The sequence below is a fragment of the Bombus pyrosoma genome, linkage group LG16, assembly GCF_014825855.1.
Source record: "Bombus pyrosoma isolate SC7728 linkage group LG16, ASM1482585v1, whole genome shotgun sequence".
Classification (NCBI taxonomy): domain Eukaryota; kingdom Metazoa; phylum Arthropoda; class Insecta; order Hymenoptera; family Apidae; genus Bombus; species Bombus pyrosoma.
Window position 1 is genome coordinate 2,219,695 of NC_057785.1, and position 21,485 is coordinate 2,241,179.

At 38.9% G+C, this 21,485-nt stretch overlaps 1 protein-coding gene across 10 annotated transcripts in view; it reads right to left on the reverse strand.

Moving 5' to 3' along the window:
• Nucleotides 1-21,485, reverse strand: part of LOC122576419 — a 28,389-nt gene that overhangs the window by 4,377 nt on the left and 2,527 nt on the right. For 2 of the 10 annotated variants that reach the window (XM_043746702.1, XM_043746700.1), the window contains 10 exons: nt 5,823-8,397; nt 5,634-5,721; nt 5,353-5,503; nt 5,118-5,262; nt 4,976-5,023; nt 4,240-4,888; nt 2,207-4,159; nt 591-2,120; nt 260-503; nt 18-155 (listed from right to left, as the gene is read on the reverse strand). In XM_043746702.1, coding sequence (XP_043602637.1) covers nt 18-155; nt 260-503; nt 591-2,120; nt 2,207-4,159; nt 4,240-4,888; nt 4,976-5,023; nt 5,118-5,262; nt 5,353-5,503; nt 5,634-5,721; nt 5,823-8,086 — 7,210 coding nt within the window. In that variant the 5' untranslated portion in view covers nt 8,087-8,397. Of the gene's footprint in view, nt 1-16; nt 156-229; nt 520-590; nt 2,121-2,206; nt 4,160-4,239; nt 4,889-4,975; nt 5,024-5,117; nt 5,263-5,352; nt 5,504-5,633; nt 5,722-5,822; nt 8,398-8,665; nt 9,579-10,394; nt 10,521-13,513; nt 13,688-13,976; nt 14,145-14,316; nt 15,857-21,485 lie in introns of those variants that run through there. The other 8 variants (XM_043746701.1, XM_043746703.1, XM_043746704.1 and 5 more) reach the window with 8 other exon arrangements.

Sequence of the window (21,485 nt, forward strand, 5' to 3'; positions counted from 1 at the left end):
AGAATAGTAATATTTACCATGTTTGCGAGCTCTTTCCTCTTCGTCGTCGCTGAGGAACAATCCAAATTCTCGTTTCAATCTTTCTGTAAGATTTTCTCTTTGACGTTCAACTAAAGTTGGCGCGGCAGACCAACCAATTGTCCCTTCCTCACCACCTATAAGAGTATAAAATGTTTTAACAAAATATTTTATAACTTTTGACGCTTAAACCTATTGTTATTATCTCAACCTTAAACCTCTTAGTATCCTCTATATTAACCTTTCTTTTCCTCGCCTTCCGTGTTCGTGAAAAGCGGTAATGTGGTTAAGGTCGGTACATCAAGAGATAATGAGATTTTAGAACCTTCCTCATCGGAACTGAGCGACGAAGTTCCACTGCTCGCACTGTCTGATCTACCTCTAGCTCCTCCCTTATCTGTTGCAGAAGCATCACTTGACGGTTCAGGTTCTGGAGGCGTGCCAGACGATTGCTGTTTGCGTTTACGGTATTCGGATATGGACAACTAGAACAGCAAATTACTTTTGAATAAACAAGAAACACATGGTAGAATAACTTCGAAGTAGAAATTTTATTCTATAGTTATTCTAACCTTTCGTTTAACAGGAGGGATTGTTTCGGGTTTAAATGCAGGAGCTGGCATACTATTTGGAACGACAGTTCTCGGGTCCTTTAATCGTTTAATTTCCTTAGGCGGAGCTTCATCCTCTTTTACTGGAGTTTCTTCATTGTGAACATTTTGAGGGGTTGGTTTTGTCGTAGACTCTTGTATCTCTATAATCTGCTCAGAAGTTTCAGACTTTGGCTCGATGTATGGTGTATTATTTTCTTCGATCACTTCTTCTTTAGCGCTCTCGTTTGTTAGATCATCCAACTTAGCTTCCAGCAATTCTCTTAACGCCGTCGAGAGCATAGACTTTTGTTCACCATTTTTGGATTCATCTTCCGTCTCCATATCAATGGTAGATTCGATAATAGCTGCTTCAAAATTCAATTGGCTTTTTGGAGCATTTGTTGCTTCTGTCTTTTTACGAATTCGTTCACTTAATGGTGGAATGGAATGAAAACTCTTTGGTGGTTCTGTGATAGATTCTGTGTCCATATTGGAAGATACAGACTCAAAAATGGATTCTTCGGATGAAGTAACGAACGCGGACGGCTGTTCAATTTTCTGAGATTCCTGGCTCTGTTCGATTTCTTTAATGCTATTCTCAATGATACATTCTGGTTCGGGTTTACTTCCGAATTCTTTGAATAACTTTTCCTCGTGGTTTAAATTGAATGATTTGAACGATGGCGACTCGTATTTCACATCATCTATTTCTTTATCGTCAGATTCAGAATCTTCTTTGGAGCTCTCCATTAAACCCTCAATACCATCCATGCTTTTATCCTTCTCCGAGCTAGTGTCTACTTTTTCCTTATAATCATTTCCATCGTCGCCAGTAATTTTCTTCATTTGAGCTTCGACGTCAAATTCGTCGATCGACATGTTGTCGTCAGATTTCATTTCGCACTTCACGTCTTCGAATCTTTTATCATCATCACACTTATCATCTTCAACTTTAACCATCTCACTTATATTACCTCCGAATTCCAGTTTCATCTCAGCCACGCGTTCCTTCAGAATTGCATCCGATTCCATAACAGCGATCGGAGAGCTGAAATCTTCCATTTCTGTATCTCCTTCGTTTTGATCGACTATCTCGACGGTACCCTTTTCCATATCCAAATTCTCTTCTTTCTTTATAATATATTCCTTTTTGCTCTTATTTTTCTGATGTCCAACCAATTCGTTTTTAACAGATTGCAATTCATTCTTGATAAAAGATTTTGACTCCAAGTGCATGTAAGTGTCACAATCCATTTCATCTTTCTCTTCTTTCTTCATCCCGATGTTCTCTTCTTTCATTATCGAAGTGTCTATCACTAAATGTTTCTCGGATTTTACAGTTTTAAGATGAAAATCCTGTGGAATATCTATCGAAAGTTTTTGTCGTACGGCCTCGTTTGAATTCGCGTGTTCGTGTGAGGCAACCTCCTGCTTTACAGATTCTGTTGTCGTGTGACCTTCTTCATTCTGATCAACCAACGAGGATTGTAGGTGCTCGATGAAATCGTCCTGAAAAAAAAAATGGTTTAATTAAAAAATCAACTTCCTATTAATTTACAAAAAACATTTCAACATACAATCAAACAGCAACTCACTTCAACAGGACACAAAGATCTATTGTTCGGAGTGGACTCAGGGACTAACATAGTAGGTGTAGTGGGTGGAGTGTAATTGTCTGACGATAAACTTTCTCTAGCTATTCTTCTTTTCTTCGGTGGAGCTACCATTTCACTGGCCGGCGGACTCTCCGGTCGACTGTTTGGTGAATCACATTCTTCAGAAATGGCTTGACGTAACCATCTTTTCTTGGCAGATCCCGTAGAAACAGGGCAAACCGTATTTCCACTGATTGCCTGTTGTTTGCGTTGTGGCGGTGAATCGCATATTCCAGATACCGAATTCGCTGCCTGCACAAGAGTGGCTAAACTTTTGGCTGCATAACTCTGTGTTAAGAATTCTGCGGATGAGTCTGTCGGTAAAGAAAAATCCGAAGACCTGCAAAGAGGATTTATCGAATTCGTCGCAGAAGCCGGTGGTAATGCTGGCAATGGTGATATCTGAGATATATTGCTTTGCGGTGGATCGGGCGACTCTTTTAACCATTCATTCATTAGAACTTTCTTGGTTTTCGGAAATTTGAAGCCAGGAGCTAGAGGACCAACTGCTGCTGCGACTAACAAGCAAGCCGAGGATAAAGGAGTGGATGGAGTTGAACTTTGGGAGCTGCTGCTTGCACCGCTGTCACAGGTTGGACTTTTAACTGGCGTTGGTTGTTGCAAAGGAGGTGAACTCGGTCCGGGTGCGTTAGAATTTGCTAAAGCCAACAGTAAACCAGCAGCCGTTGGTATTCCTTGATGAGCAGCTGTAGTCACGCTCTCGTTCGTATTTTTGGCAGAAGTATGCAGGTGATAAGGAACATCTCGACTTTGCGAATGATTTTGACTCAACAAAGGTGGCGATTGCATCGAATTGCTTTCTTCTCCGGACGATTCGTCCGAATCCGCGGAGTTCAATCTGGTTCTTCGACTGCTACTTTGCGATTGAGAAGTACTAGTAGTTCTTGCTCTACCCTTTCTTCTCTTCCGCCTTAAAGGTCTATCGGAATTTTGTTGTTTTTGCTTTGTTTGTATCGTGACGCTATGACTATCTTCGTTATCGCTATGCGTACCACCAGACTCCTTCCGCTGTGCATTTCGTGCTTGAACTTCTTGTTTCCTTTGTTCCGCTTTCTCGAGCCTCTCGAAAGCTTTCATAATAGCTTCCATCTTTCTCTCTTCTCTCGTCATCTTCTTCTTGTCTTTCTTAGTCTCTGGCACTATTGGTTGACTTAAATTCGGAGAAGTTTGCGGCTGTTGCACTAACGTCAACGGTTCTTCTTTAGGTATTTGGCGCACCGTATTTGCAACGGTGGTTGTAATTGTCCTTCTTGGTGGCGCGGATACCGATGATGACACTGTCGTCGGCGGTGGTGCAGGTTGCGTGATGACAGTATTATTGGATATCACGGTTGAGGAATCGCTGTCCTCGCAAATTGTGTTTCGTCTACCCCTTCGTCTCCGCTCTCGGCCATCTGCATTCTCAGCCAATGCTCCGTTGCTTCCTCTTCTATTCAACTGATTTAGAGACACTATTTGACATTCCCTTGGGTTATTACACGCACAGACAATGGGCATCATGGGGCCATTTGGATTAGGCGATAACAAGAGATCATGCTGTTCGTGTCTGATCGTAATTTCGGCATTTTTCTCAATCGCGCTTGTAGTCACAATATACAAATGTAACGTTCCTTTTTCTATACAATGTTTCACTTCCGCGTTAGGTTTACAACTACGTCGCACAAATCTAGCATCGTTTCCATACGTTCTTGTGTCTACACAGACTTCTGTTCCGTCTCGTGGTAATCGATAAAAGAATACAAAGGGTCCGGGCCTCTGGGTATGATGCCTTCCTTGAGGATAGGACGGTCGATGTTGCGTACTTAACATATACTTTCCTCGTAATTCAACGACGGGTGTGTTTGGTGGGAGATACATCGTTGCTACCAGAAACTATATAAGAAGAGTAAAAAATTTTTTAAGATATTTATTTTCATTAAAAAATAACTGTTCTCGTCTGGAAAAATACTTACCCTAACGTTGTTACTATGTACGTTGAGCCTACACTTTCCGGTGGCAATGACATTCATGTTACTCTGTCTCAAATCGCTGTGTGTACCATTTACTTTGATAGATGATATCCTGGCTCGTAATTCTGGACTATAATGATTTGTCACTGCTTCCTCGTAACGTTCGATCCACTGTCTTAGTGGCGCGACGTTGGAGCTCCACGTATCTTGAATTTCCTCTTCTTTATCTTCCAAACTCATTCTCCGTTTAGCTTTGCGTTTACCCGGGCCTCGTTTTGTAGCTTCCTTTTTACGAACAGCACTGGATTGTCTCGGATGAGAATCTCTCCTCTGCCTTTTCGCGACGTTATTATTATTGTTGTTGTTATTGTTGTTCAGTCGTCTTACTTGCGGTGGTTCGGATTTTCGTCGAGGAATTTGCTGTTGCAAAGTTCGTTTCTTGGGGATCGTACTGACCCCAACGTCAGTATCTGCCGAACTGGTGGACGATGTATCGGATGATGTATCTGAATTTAGTAATTCCTCGCGTTTACGCATTTGCAAAGCACGAGCTCTTTGCCTATCTACTCGTCGCGGTCGACAAATCTCACAGAGGTATTCGTCAGGAATGTTAGAACGATCTATACCCATGCAATCAACGTGTTGCCAAACTCTGAAATGAAAAATTTACACTTGTTATGGCAGCGCACTGAGGTGAATTCCATTAAATATCTTAGACGTCATCACAATTTAAACTTACAAACAACGATCACAACAGATCATGTATCCATCATCATGTTCAAAGTCGCTAGAAATGGAAAAATTTTTTAATATGAATATATAATATAATATACAATATATGAATATAAATTAATATATTTTTTTTTAATAAAAATAATTACCATATACATCTAGTAACACTGTCTTCATCATCCCCTTCACCCTCGGGAGCAGTTTCGGTTTCTTCGCCTTCCAGTTCTGCGTCCCTGCCTATTTCGCTACTGATAGCACTGCCTGCATCGTCGTCCATATTAGCGCCACTAACAACTATGATGAAGAACACAATGTCGCATGAAAAATACACGTTATTTTCATTGTTATTGCGAGTCTAATCGAGTACCTAGTAGGACTTTGTACCTTTTCCATAAATGTAAGGATGCTGAGAAGTTGTAGACGAACTTCCGGCACCGTTGATAGGCTGTTTTGCATGAGATGGGGGTGACGGAGGTGACGGTGTTCGTGGTGGTGGTGCCCCATAATTGTGATCCTGTAGGACGTACTGAAGACACTATAATCAAGAATTACGTGTTCTAGGAACAACTATACAGACTACAAAATGCAACAGTGTACACTGCAAAAATGGCACTAAAGATTCGTTATTAAATTACGCGTTATGTTTACTACGATATATGTGTTACCTCGTAAGGCGGAGGTATTCTTATAATTGGAGTTATAGGACGTTGTTGACGTTCGTCTTCTTTAGATTCACGCAGCTCGGGTTCAATTCTAGGAAAATAATAAATTTAATTATTCAATTGATATAGAATGTGCGCACCGGATGAAATAAAAGATCAACGAATATATAAGTGACAGAAATAGACACTAACTTGTTCTCAACATCTTTGCGAGGTTCCATGCTAGTTACTGGTAGTAACGTCTTTACTTGTCCAGATTGTTGTCTAACTTGCTGGGAAAACTGTGACGTTGTAATAAGTTGTTTTTGTTGTATAGCCTGTTGCTGTATTTTAATCGGCTGATTTTTATGCATCAACATATTCGTGGCAACAGTTTGTTGAGGGAGCAAGGTTTTGATGCTTGCCTTTTGTGCGATCGCAGTTGCCGAACCTTGACCTTTCACCGCAGCTACGTTCGTATTTAGAGAGGTCTTAATACCGGCTACTTTTTGCGTGTGATTCCTTTGAGCTGGTTTTTGAGGAGGTATCGTTTTGATGCATCCAGGCTGTTTTTGAGCATTCTGCGGCCCTATAACATTCTGTTGTTGCTGAATTATTTTCACTGGCTGCGCATTCGCATTTCTATGCAACGACTGTTGCACGACGTTCTGCGAGTTCGAAGTTTTTACGGTATTTGCAATTTTCTGAGGTACACTACTTTTCAAGTTGCTCTGCTGTAAATTTTGCGCTTGATTCTTCGTCACACCTACTCTCATGACCATTTGTTGTTGTTGTATCTTAGAGTTAACTACCTGAGTTCGCTGGTTATTAGGGATGGTCGCGGCGATCGTCGCAACCTTTTGGTGAACATTCGTAATACTGTGACTTTTCTGTGTTTGTGGATTCGTATTCGCTTGTTGTTGCTGCTGAGGCTGTTGTTTCTGCGCCGCTTGTTGCTGCGATTGTTGCTGTGCTTGCGAAGTTTGCTGTAGCAACTGTTGTTGCAATTGGGACGAGTTCTGGATATGTACTTGCTGCGATTGTTGTGGCTGTGAGATCACTGGTTGTTTGTTTACGGTTAATAAGTTGGCGTTCTGGAGCGTTTTATTGATATTCGGAACGCTGTTACTCTTGCAAGCGCTCGCGAAAGATTGTACTCTGCTGGAATTAACCGTGGTCGCAGTCTGAGACTTTTGCAAAGCCGTCGCAGTTTGTGATCTCTGATGCTGCGTCGACGGCTGAACTTGTTGCACATGTTTCTGAACCTGCGGTAACTGTTGCTGACATTGTACTTGCCCCATTACTTGTACCTTCTGCATACCACCTACGGAGTTGCCACATTTTTGGGCGTTATTCACCGTCGCAGCGTTCGATTGCTGCCTAGGCACAGTCACGGTCTTCTGCGACTGAACCTGTAATTTCTGTAATCCCTGCTGTTGATTACCCGGTATCTGTTGTAGTTGTGCTTTATGATTCGGATGGCTACTTAACATCTGCGACGATACCTTTTGGTTATTGTAGACCTGCGCTACTTTCTGCGTGTTCGCGGCGTTTGCTTGCGCTTTTTGAAGCGTCGAATTCCCTTGTTGTTGGGCTCTCTGTACGTTGGTATTGTTCGTGACTTGATTAACAGCAAACTGGGTGGTTTGAGCGGTACCAGTCGACGACATTTGGCTCTTCTGTGCGGTCTGTATCCTAGGTACGGAGTTCCTCTGCACGGTTACCCCTTGACTGACATTCGTCACAGTCTTCACTTTCTGCAAGTTAACCGTCTGACCCTGTCCGACGAGATTTTGCGTTTTCACGTGTATCCTTTGAATGTTGGGTAATGAAGTCGCGGTAGTGATGGCTCTAACCGCGTTGTTGCTTACGACAAGCTGCGAAGGGACCGGTTGGACTTTTAAAGGCATGCTAGCCTGCAAACTAGATATCGTGGTCGTCTGTTGCTGTTGTTGCTTGCCCTCACAGGTGACGACCACCTGATTTCTAGTTTGCTGTTTGCTCTGCGTTGATACTGTGGCATGCTGCAAAGGATACACATGTGCTACTCCGCTACCTGGAGATGATAAAGATTGAGCGTTTACCGGAACATGGGTTACATTGGAGGATGCGTTCAGCGTTAAAGGCGCGGGCTGTGTTTGATGGCTAGACGACGGTAATTTCTGAGAGATGACGCGAGTCGACAGCACCTGGGTGGTATTCGTTTGAGGTCCAGTGATTCTCTGCACCTCCCTAACGGCCTTTGCTACTGGATAGGTAACGCTAACTGATTTCACGGTGGAAAAGGAAATAACATGACCAGTTGGAATTTCTGCGGCACTCTCCAAACATTGAAGGATCTGTGGTTTGCCGCCGGCATCGTCGGTTCCCGTCGTATTCGATGTTTCTTGATTCACCGACGAGGACGGCTGACTACTGCTAGAATTCTTCTTCTCGAGGGATGTTTCTACGGTGCCCAACTTTAAGACGAAGCTCATGGTGGTTTCAGCGCTCTGTGGAAAGCTGTCAATGCGTTTTGACGTGGCGGTGGCACCATCGTTCTCGTGAGCATCGGTATGCTCGGTTGGGGACGGTGGGGGAGGTGGGCCAGGCCCTGGGGACAATTGCTCCCCACCTCCACCTGTTCCACCCCCCGATAACTTGATCACCGACGGAGTCGACGTCTTGGAGGCCTTTCAATCACGCCAACTGGAAACTCGAGAGAGTTAGGATGGGATGGCTATCCTCGCCCTGCTTGACGGGATACCACGCTCTTCGATTCCGCTATTTGAGGATTCTGAACCATAGGCTGCAACATATAATCGGCGATTCTTTTGTTAGTCTTGAGATAGTAAGTCTCCGTCGATAGTAAGTTTTCAAAGATATTCGGTTGAGCAAAACGTATAGCGTAAGGGCTCGTCTTCGCTGAAGCACCATCGAGCAATCTCTTGTCACTGTTCCAAGTTTCTTGAAAAAGTCACCGCATGTTGCTTCAGTGCAGACGAGTTCTGAGAAAAGATTCCTTGAAAAATTCTACGATAACTTTAGGAGAGCGATACGTGTCGTTGGCTACGTACCCTAATCCAAACATCTCTCAAAAAGTATTAATTATTCAGCGTTCATGACGTGGCCATGGAATATTTAAAGATATTGATCCAGAAAAACGTTCCCTTCCAATCGTTCGATAAAACTAATGCTTATCTGATAGATATCGTTTTCGACGAATCTGTATAAAGATCTATCGAACCGGTTCACGATTGTTTCGATATCGTGAAAGCTGAGATACTTAGCAACGGTGAAAAGGAAATGGGAGAAAGGAACCAAGCGGTATTTAATATCTTAAGTATTTAATTACGATGGCAATATCGACAAGAGAAAGGGAAAAATGATCGAAATGATAATTTCTGATCGCGCTTAACAATGATATCCCCCGCTGTGGAATCGGTTCGGAATTCCGAGATAAAATCAATTTAGATTAGACCGCGAATCGATGGAAAGCGTTTAATACGTTTAATTATCATGTCTTCTATTGTTTAATATCAGAGTCGTTCATCGACTATCGTTGACAAAATTCACATACAATGGCTACAAAAAGTATCTGTACATATCGTCACTTTCTAATGAACTGTTCCTCTTTTTTCTTTCATCAGATTCTACATTTCACTTTCATGGTATCAAACTTTGATAGTCGTATGAAAGTATCTACCATTAGATAATACTAATCGTAAGTTTAATATACTTGAAACTAATTAATTAATTAATGTCGATGGCTTACTGCACAAATATTGTATGTCCACTTTTAGCGTTTTCTAAAAAATCAGTCTTAAACAATAAATAAATATTTTTTGCATTGTATTTATTCTTATCAACGCCATTGTAAAATTGGCTGCAAATCGTGCATTGATGCTTCTTGGGAATATAAAATGATCACAATGGATCATGCTCATTGAAAATATCTCTATATAGGTACGCTATATGCACTAAACAAAGTTATTATTTTCAACAAATTTATGAAGTGGATATAATAATAATATATATAAATATAAATAATATATATAAACTATTGCATAAAAACTGAAATTTCACAAGAAGCAAACGTAATTTATGCAATATAATGATAATGAGATAATATTAATATTCGACTAATTTACCAATATATTGTAGTATCATGTGTGTAATATGTACGTAGTATATTATAGTACAATATCCATGATACTGTGTTATTATTTGTATTATTCTATGTGAATCTTTAAAGTAAACTGATAATTTTAAGCTTTTAAGATCGTTCGTACGCTATTCGCACAAACTATTATCACTTTCTATCGTTATAACTAGACTGTGGATTTTTATGCAAATTCATATTTTTGAGAATATAATGAAAAATGTAAATTTTTATATATTTTTTCATATTATGTGCATTCTGTTTGATTTTGCACTTTCGAATTTCCTATAAATGCATAAAATCCGCAGTCTAGTTGTAATAATATACAGTAAACACTTGAAGGTGTTCAAAGTCGTTCGCCGATTGTCCTGGACAAAAATTCATATATTTAAAAAGATTAAAAGACAAACAGGATGATGAAAAGACATGGGGATACACTGATATACTATTGCGATCTGTTACGGAATTCGCCATTGCTAAAATATCGTTGCATATAACAGCTGCGAAGGAAACGACGCAATTTGCAATCGTACGAACAACGATGAATCACTTGGTGTTGCACTTTTCTGTCCTAACGATAACCGAGTTTCCTGGCCGTAAGAAATCGTATACCCTAAGCAAACAGAATAAAAAACGCAACAAACCGAGATTGTTGCGTGCGATTTCGGAAGTGGCAAGAAAATTCCTTTTGAAGAAACGTTACGAGCAGTGCGATACGCATTTGCCAGCTCGTGTCAAGTCCGCACGTGCGGCTGAACTTGCGCCAAATGTGTCTGCGTGTTCTACCACCTTGTGTGTACGACGCGCGCACCTAATAAATTAGTATTGTCAATATCCTCCATCGAACTCGAATTGCGTAAACAGCCGATCGGATATAAAAGATACGAGGCATTGGCCAGCCGCGGCGCGGCGGTGGGAGCTATCGCCAAGCTGAAATCGTTTCGTGCAACCATCGATAAAAGAGAAAATATAACGTATTCAAATAATATGGAAATACTTTCAAATATGCAAGGGAAAGTGAAGGAGAAGCGAGCTAAAAGTGAGAGAGCATGTACGTATTTTTCTTTTACTTCCGTTTTTCTGCTCCGTAATTTTAGAAATATTTCAACTGTAGTTTAAAGTGTAGTTTAAAGATACAGATTTGTGCAATTGTAAATGAATTTTAACTTGGATTGATTAATGAATTGGTTAAAATTGCTTAATAAATAAATACTAGTGTGGCTTATAAAATCGTGCGTTTTTTAAATACATCACTTCGTACTATCTTTCGTAATGAATAAAGTCTTCTGAATTATTTTAGCAGAACTTCGAAGCGAATTTCTTTAAAAAGAAAATACTATATTTTCTTCGCTGCTTTTGCTACTTTGAAGTTTCGCTGCAAGTAGTGACACAGAAGTACACGAATTTCCGACTTTTCCATGTTCCTTCCTAAACGAACAATGGGATAAAATAGAATTAATTAATCAAAATGAAATATAATCATTTGAAGGGCTATTAAATGATACTATAAAATAGTACAAGGAAATATATTAAAATAACGCACGAACTTACGGATCGCCCTAGTAATTCAATACGACTTACAAATGTAAGGAAGAGCGGTTGTATATCCGCTCTTTACTCGTATGCAAATATCGCAAATCAGCCGAAGCAATAACGATAATCTGCGAGCTCAGATCAAGACCGTTCTGTATAACGATGTTATCGTTTGTCCACTTTTTATATATTTTTTTACGCTTATAAGCGTAATCATAATTTTCATTCCTCCAACTTTGAACAGCATGTTCTATCGTTGTCTCTTTTTCTCCTCCTTTTTTTGTTTTTTGGTTTAATTTACAAACCAAATATTGCTAATTACTTGATGAAGTAACGCGAATATACAGGTATCGCGAAATGAAAAATTCCACGGCGAACGAAACTAGAGTCAGGATCACGTGACGAATGCGTAAATAGGAGGCAGTTTGTCCGATGCGTATGCTACCTTTTCTATCGCACTCATTGTCAGTGGCACGTGCTGCTACTACTGAAAACCATTAACGGCAGTATAGTCGTTTCCCAGGCTTTTGTCCCCGCATTCTCAAAAGAGGTAGTTTGGACGATAATTGGACGAGGCTTTTTAGAAACAAGTTGATATAAAAGAAAAGACTTGCAACTAATTAGCGTCGCACGAAAGAAACGCAGTATCCAATTTTATTGGATAACAAAAAACAAATAGAACAGCTTCGTCCAAAAACGTATAATTTGTAATTCACCGATGGAAAGTAGGATCGTGTGATTTCCTATAATTAACGCGATCTTCCATTTACAATTTACAGTGGTTCACGAAAATACTCCAACACTTAGCATAGAATTTTTGTTTATATATATATGCACATTATGCGCATTAAATACACCCAACTTCCAGAAGTTTCGTTGGCACTGTAACGATGCACGAATATCATGATTATGATGGCAAAGTTTTAAGCCGATCTGAAAATATATACACTTACTAGGTAAGCTTCAGAGCTGGTCTTCTCGGATTTCAACGATAGTTTTATCTGTGAAATAAACGCATCTGTAATTTTGAACAAATTATGAGAGTCTGAAAGTTTTATGAGAATTATGATAATCTTAAAATTATGAGAAAAATGCATATAAAGTTTGAAAAAATTACATATTCCCAGATATTGGAACTGATCATTTATTAATGACTGTGGCGTAGCAGTAAGCGTAAAGGGGTTCGAATTGTTTATCCCGGGTTTACATTCAGTTGGGAGAACTTTACTTCAGAACAATTACCTTTAGTGTTACAATTATGGAAGCCTGGATTATTTCATGTCTTCTCTGTTATAAATATTATTTTGTATCTATTATCAATAAAACAATTTATTAAAAAATTGGAATATACATAATAGTTTATCCTACTTTGTATACTTCAAATTATTTGTATATTTATTTTTAGATTATATTGTTTCAATTTATACAAGTATTTTAATTGCTTTATTTATAATATTTACTTTAACATGTAAATCATTCTTACAATTAACATTCTGATTAAACAACTATATTAATAAAGTAAATTACATTTTATGTAATTGCATTGAAGTAAATCCATTTTTCTCATAATTGGTTGGCCATCCGAGGCTAAAATTACAAATACGTACGTTTATTTCACATGTAGACCCATCATCACATCAAATTTCATTGAAATCCGTGAGGATCAGATCTAAAATTTTCTTTGTTAGTGAAAAATTAGTATACAGCATGAATAATAACCTTGAATATACAACTAATGGTGAAGGTAATCTCATTACGTATTGTGGCTTATTACAATGAATGATTGTCTGTATTAATATTTTGGTAATCTTTATAAAGTGTATGCTTCCAATAAATATCTCGTAACCTCTATGTATACATTTCCAGATACGTTTCAAATTTTACCAATATAATAGCTGTGTCTCGTTACACTGCTAATAAAACCTCAAAATGTTTTGTATAATATATGTAATAAAGAGTTCCTAAAAATGCACGGATACTTCCGTGAGTCACTGTATACATAACCAGCAGCATGCATTTCCAGTAAATTCTGCCACGCTCCTGCTCTGATGTCTCGATCTACATGATGCATGGGATCGAGTTTAACCCTCGATTCGCCGATTCGTCGGGTGTTGTCGTGGTCGATTTGACGAAAGCCATCGTACGTTATACAGCTATATAGCTGTCACGTGACTGGTTACAGTGTAACGACGTTATCGGCACTGTCAAAACGCCAATAGCAAGGATTCACCTTTCATCGCGCAACCACGCAGGCGTCTGTTAACCGAGGTTATGCACTCTGCAGTTCCTCGTTGTGTGCTACGTTCGATTTAATGTTAATCGAATCTTGTGAAATTCCGAAGAGATTTCGATAGTTTTCATCGTCCGTTTCACCAGGCAACTCTCTTGCCAGTCCTCGTTTTTTCTGAAAAATGCATTTTTCTAAGTACTCGCTTAGAACGCGCCGAGAACCGCTTGAACGCAGTATTATTTCAGATGCTACGAAATCAGGGAAATTGCCAGAACCAACTGCAGCATTGTAACAGAAACAAAACTATATTCGCGTAGCTAAATATAAACCTTGCTTCAGCGGTTGCGTTCCATTGCGAGCTAGCTAATAAACGTACCGCGATGCACTTTCGTAAAATGCAATTTACATTTCACCGAGAATAACATCGTCTTATAAAATATTTAATCATCCTACGGAATAGTACCTCAACGTAGAGCGTTTTCTAGGCGACTGGTTTCTCCTCCGTGTGTAACTATGATTTCCTAGAAATATCATATCGATAAATGTCTTTCCGATGTTAACGTCTTTAGTATTTAATCCGTGCGTCACAAAGCCAACACTGGAAATGGATAATGCTTCGAACTTGGTCAATCTGAATTCGGATGTGGACAAAATAACACATTATTAATTGACTGCAAACGTTTGCGCGTTTTTGAGAAATTTCAAAAATCTACAAAATACATATAATATGGAAAAATATAAACAAGTATTCAAAATGCAGCACTTATTATAATATTTAGTAAACCAAGCGAATTTTTATTTACCTTCTATTTTCCTAATTACGTTCACAAAAATTATATAAACATCCACAGCCACACACTATGGTACAATATACCGAATAAATGTATCCAAAATTCCTAATTCGTTGTACCTCCCTCGTTCGTTACATATCAAACTTTAACACTTTTGCTAGGTATTGTGAACACTCGAAGGATTAACCAAGGTATCTCTAGCATTATCGACAATTTAGGTGGTTAAGTTTGGTACCAATTTGTCTAGTTTACCTAGACTGTCTAATTGTTTCTCTCCTTGTGCATTTGCTCTGTTTGATTAGTGATTGATTTCATTATTTCTGCGTAAGATTTATTGGTTGTTAATGGAGTTGAAATTTGTCTGATGTGTGTATCTGAACAGGCAACAGTTGTGTATTTAACCATATTAAACAATTAGGAATATTAAAAAAAAAGAAGAAGAAAGCATCTTTTGTTTGGTTTCATTGTTGCGGAGTTACCCAAGACTTGATAATATTGCGAAGGTAGTGTATCTTTTCCGGAGGGTAAAGGATTAGTTGGGTGGTCGCAGCAGCGAGGCAACTATCGTCGATGTAACAACGGCGGGTGTTCTGGCCGCTATTTTGCCGCGGTGTTTCCACCAGTCGCGAAGTTAACGAGGTTCCGCGCGCGAGCGTGCAGCGCTGCACGGGCTGGTTTGTCACGTTGGCAGCAATGGGATTTGTGGCGACCTACTTGGCGTACCTCGACCCTTGCATTGATTCGATACGAACCAAAATTATTCCTGAACGATTATCGCTCGATGTTGACCTCTCCTTCCACGTCCTACCATCTTGCTTCTTTTCCATCCCTGATCACATCTATTCACGGATATTTGCCATTCTAGTTTACCTGCTCCTGTTAAGCTATTATATCAATTTCTCCTACTAGCTCAGCCAGATAAAACGTCGTTCGTTGTTTTATGTAGTTTGCCCGCTGCAAATTATCGAAGAATCGTGTATCGGCGGCAGCAGAAAGAAAACTCATTGGATACAATATTACGCTGTTTACAATATTATCAATCGAGCACTGTTACTCGACATGGGTCGACAGCGTCTCCAACAAGTTGTTTGACGCTTCCGTTGACCCCTTCTCAACCACAGGGCAATTCAACGTTGCAGGAAAACGGCGTTGCTCTCACCAGCAACCCGTGCGCAGTTGGAACGCGCATTCTACTGCCATGTAACTAGCCCGATTGTAAGCAATCGTGCGGATGAAACTGGCAATGATATCCCGATTCCTCTCTCTTTTTAAATCAACCGTATCAACCGTACAACATGGTGCTCCTACAACACGGACTCGCTCTAGCACGGTTCGAGGATTGAGTAATTCTTCCAAACCGGCGCGTAATCAGAATTTTTAAGTGCAAGCATCGTCATTCGATATCTTTCATTGGAGTCAGCGTATGTGTATTGCCTCAGATTTTCGCAATTTTGGAATATTGAAACTTTTAGTCCATTCTTAGTTTGTAGAGTATTAATCTTTTTCACTCGAGAGTTTTTGCACCATAGGGAAGCAGCAGCTCGAAGCTCCTCTGATAAAAAAATTGATAACATTTTTCATAACTAACAAAAATAAAAATCGTACATAGATTAACGAACGTCGTTTAATAGAATTTAGCAGTGATGAAAAAAATAAATATTATGTAACATAAATTTATAAAACTTTTGATTAATTATTGACTGTTTTAATAAACATTAGTACACTTTTGTTAATCTTTGGAACATAACCTTATTTTTGTATCAGTTCTTTGTTCCGTATAACACGGCATATTTTCGGAACTTAACTACGTACTATCGTGTTATACGGGGGATAGTAGTAATCAAAGTAACTCGATCTCCCGTAAAAACGTATACAAAGAATCCTATCCAAATTGATTCTTTTTATAGCATGCTTCCCATTTTGCTTATGCCCATCGAAAATGACGTTGATTTTCTCCCCTTAAAAGTAGCATTAATTCCATCCACTTTCTCGTCGTTCGTTCGAAATACGCGTAGAATCGAAGAAAAGCAGCGAGACCATAACGCGACCTCCCACCAACGACGATACTAACCATACCTACGACTAGTTCTACGCCGTTAAATAAACGTTCGACTTCTCTCTCCCTCTTTCTTCCTCTGTCTCTCTCTTTCTCCCCGTCCAAGCCCGTTTTTCTGCGAGTCCATCTTTCGCTCTGCTCTCCGTACCTCCCTGGTAAGGGAGAGCACGAGCGTGTAACATACAGTAAGCCGTATACAAAGGCCTGATTGCTGGACACTCGGTGAAATATGCCAGTTCCCCGCCAATAACCGGTATCGCGCTGTCCTCTCTTCACATTTGCGCTGTCTTTGCTACGTTCACGGCAGATCGGTGTGGAGTGGAAGGAGGACAACGCGGCGCACACAACATCACGTGGAGAAAGAGAAAGAGAAACAGAAAGACAGTGTTGAAAAAGGCGAACGAGAAATTGCTAGTGGAAGTAAACCGAGATACGAGACAATACTATGCCCGAGACAGATGCCACTGCGCGAAGCTTTTCTTTCGCGATAGTATGTTTCCACGATTAACTTTCTAAAATATCCGTTTCTTTCTCGGAACTCTTCTGCTTTTTTTCTATTACGTAGACAGTACATTGGATCGTTACGTGGATAATTCCACAAAATTAAGAGACACAAGAGACAGAGGATGGTCAGGGAACGAGGAGGGATTTAAACGGCACTCATGAAGAAGATGGTTGTTGCGCAAAGAACAAGCACTCCATTCCGCGAGAGTTTCGTGCTACTCCGCTCGATCATGCATGTAAATGAATGGGAGCGTCACGAGGCCTGCGAATGTGCTCGTGCGCGCCGCTCCGCAGTTTTGCAATCCCTTTTCGTACTTTCGCGGCGGTCGATATGCAACACACCACCACGGGAATCGCAGTCGTTCGGCAAACTCCTAAAAGATGGCTTGGCGTTTCCACGAAATTGCTGCTCTTTATCCTCTTCAAATTTTACTATGAACTCTCTTCTACGGTGGCTCGCAAAAGTATTCGTACACTTCCCATAGAAAATTTTTATGTGCATATTGTGCGTGTTACATGAAACATTTTGATATTTCATTAGCACTATAATGAGACACGATTGCCAAGATTATATTGGCAAAATTTGAATCCAATCTGAAAATATACATACAAGTTACAACATATTTATTACAAATTTATATTTAGTAAAAAATAAATATATAGTATGAATAATCACTTCAAGCATATAAAAAGTGTTAAAGATGGTCCCAGTGAATGCTGAGACTTATTAATAAACTGCCGATTTTTATGCATTTACAGGAAATTCGAAAGTGCAAAATTGTACAGAATGCACATGATATCAAAAAAAGTATAAAGTATTAAAAGTATAGTACTTTCTATAATATTTAACAAGTGAAATAATTTTCTAGCAAAGTTCTACATTTTTAATTATATTGCCAAAAATATGGATTTGCATAAAAAGCCGCAGTCTACTTACCAATATCGTGGATGATTGCCTATTTTAAATACTTTTGTGATATCAGCAAAATATATATTTTATTTATTTATATCTACTAAATACATATCTTGTAACTTCTGCATACATCTTCAGAATTGCATAAAATTTTACCAATATAACCACAACAGTTGAGTGTCATTACAGTACTAATGAAATTTCAAAATGTTTCGTATAAAACACGTAATATGCGCATAAAAAAGTCTCGCCCAGCGTACGAATACTTTTGCGAGCCACTGTCGTTGATAAATCTCTTTCTCCCTTTTTGTTCCTTAACCAACTAAAATATAATCTTGAATCGTTTCAACTTTCTAACACTTCTCGATCGGTGGTTAACAAGAGAGAAGAGCGCGAGTACAGAATTGGCTAGAAGAGATTGCCGCGGACAATTTCGTTCTATTTGCCGACAGCTGCGATAGCGAACAACTCTGCGGATTAATCACTTAGGAATGCGACCGCACTATGGTTAAAGAAAGACCCATCCACGCTAAACCGATTGGAAATCATCCCATTACCCGATAATCATCCTCTATTGGCCGAGGTTCAAATTCGGGAATTCAATTGGAATTCCTATCAAAAGTAAGAAATATCGATGGATAAAAATATCTTGAAAAAGCGTTCGTTAGCCGCGAAAGATCGGACGCGTAACGTGGCTCTGTGCATTACGTGGGAGTGTTGGAAGATAGAGGGGACGAGAGACGAAGATTCAGCATTGTGCACCACCGCTATTAAAACCAAGGTTACCGAGAAGCGTGCATCTTTCTTTCTCTCCTTCTCGCCATCGAGTCTGCGAGTCTCCAAACCGGACTAAATCTTATTATTATGTATACATTTCGTTGCACCGTCGATCTGGACGTTTAGAAATTCTCTCTCCTTATCTCTTTCTTCGAAAGATGTCCTCGTCTACTTCTACGATTGCATAATCTTTTCCTAGCGCGAAAAGAACCATCTCCGCGTGGAAACTATTGGCGTTCGCTACTCGGTAAAACGGATTAAACATCTGTTTAATCGCGCTTCAGATAAAACTAACTACACGCGCGGGACAACCTTATCACATCGGAATTTTATGCAATCGTAATCATATGCGATAAACTTCTATCCCCAACGTAGAAAACACAAAGTTAAGGGAAATGCATCGATTCAACTGTGATGAGGAAAAATCGAGAATGGTTTACTTTCGTGGGATATATTTTATGGCTGACCCAGCACGCCTGTATTCCTCTGTCAACAGCAAAAAGTTTTGCCACGGTACACGCTCCTCCGTTTATCGTGTGAATACGTCGTAACCCATAGTAACCGCGAGCACCATTAATACACTGTGATGTCATCCCGAAGAAATGCATCGGTTCTTTGCGGCGTAAATCTTGCGAAATCGTTGCTGGTCTCGGTATTGCGTTTGATTTTCCAGCGGAATTAACCAGATGCGTGCAACTACTATAGCTATATATAGTCCCAGTATTGATGGTACAAATGAGACGGGGATTATTCTACATGAAAGAACAGGCCGAAAATATAGACTAAATATTTTCATTCGAGGCTTCGTTTTCGAAAGCATCAATGTTTTCAATTTCAATCGTTTTCAAGCATTTTAGCACGCGTCAATTTGGCTAATTACCAAACGAGTGCGAGTAAACAATCATCAGGTGTTACTCTACGTGCGAAAATAAATGAAAAATGTAGAATAGAATTTGTCTGTTTAAGGGCTTAATGGCTAGTTCTCAAAAAAATTGAATTCGAACGTACATAGTTGAGAATAGGCCTAATCAAATTTCATTTTTCCGGGAACGAAGCGTCCTATATAGGAATTTTGCTCTATATACCTAACCTCCTGTCGGTTATTCACCCCTATACATTCCGGAATTAGCCAAATTCAAGTATGCTTGACAAATTTTCAATCTTGATATTTTCAAACATGAATGAACAAAATTTATTCCGTATTTTCCACTTACTTTTCATGTAGAATCACTCCCATTTCGAATATACCATTAATATTAGGATTTCCTTGCCGAAACATTAATTTTTTGAATGAATCCAAAGATAAATTCTTATCATTAGACAAGATATTATTGTAAATCAATTAGTACAGGATATTAGTAGTTTGGTCTCGCTCTCGAGCAGCTTTCAGCAAACCGCTATAACTTTATATGTACCTAGTTTTTCGCCTGATACGAAAACGATCAACTTGATCTTTATATCTTATTTATACTTTAATTTCCTGCTAGTTTCTTTGTTATTAATCTTGAAATCTTTTTACAATTTTTAGTAACTCATTCTTATTTGTTGTAGCTTAAAATAAAGAATATTTTAATATGTACTGTAGTTTGTGTAACATCTTGCTTTTTTTAATAATTTGGTTTCCAATTACACGGTTAATATAATAAATAAATCATTGTTTTTATAAGCTTCTTTTTATTTGGCTTGGTAATAAAATTTTTCTACAATGTCATTTTATTAAAAGTAGAATGCAACTAAGTAAAGATGTATTTTTTAAATATTTACTTAGTAACTAATGTTACTAATATAATGTAATGTAATGTAAGTAAGCAATATATAGACTAAGCACTCCAAAGGTTAAGAAATCTCCGAACTTTTTGATCTAAAAACACACGCAGAGTTTATCCGGATCATATGTTTGGATTCGTTCGATTGGCAGATATCTTGCCGATAATCGATATAACCTGTCCTAACTATTGCTAAGTGATGACACGAATTCGTCCATACGATGCGCCACCAACCATTACTTTACGAATAAGTTGCGAGATAGTAGTGTGCATATGCATTGACATCGTCCTATTGGATCTTTCTCGATGACGTCAGTAGGGTTGACCAATGGTAATAGTCACGAAAGAGAGACAGAACACTAGCAGCGAACAAATCCGTTACTATTGTTTTAATATAAAAAAATGAACAAATGTTACCCGATATGACCCAGATTTCTGGAAGTAACCTGCTTTGATATTGGCAGGTTAAAAAAGCCAAAAATCATCGAGCTTTAAAATAATCAAAGTCTTAAATGTTATACGTAGGAAAAAAATGTAAGAATTATCTATTAATAATAATCATAATAAATATTTAATTGAATAGGAAAATTCAATTGAAGTTTCTAGTTCCTTATAGTTTGGATGGAAGAAACGATAGATCTTGCGAATGACTTCCTTTTGATTCTCTTGTGAATAAAGTATGTAATATATTGTATATGTCGCGCGTGCCCGTCACTGCGCGCGAACTTCCCTTGGTTGCGGTCGATACGATTTCACCTCGTAGCCAGCAAATGCTACCACCAAAGGCGTACCCCACCAAACTAAATTTCGAGCTCGAGCATTTAAACCTCTGTCTTCTTTCCGTTCGCATTCGATCGATTTAACTTCAACTTGTTTCAACGATTCGATCGTGTTTTCAAACACTTGAATTCATAAAAAAATGTTCTTTTTACAAAGCTATATCAGGCCTAACATATATCTAACGTATAGAATAACATAGATTAGTATAACTAATATAGAATAGTATACATAATGTATAGAAAAAGAAAGTTTAAAGAAAACAATCAATGTTGTCAAGATCAACATACTGAACAACTTCTTCCGCTCGGCTTTAGTTTTTAAATTATGCAGAAATTTATTACTATTATTATTATTATATTATTTAATGATTCATTTTATAAATTTT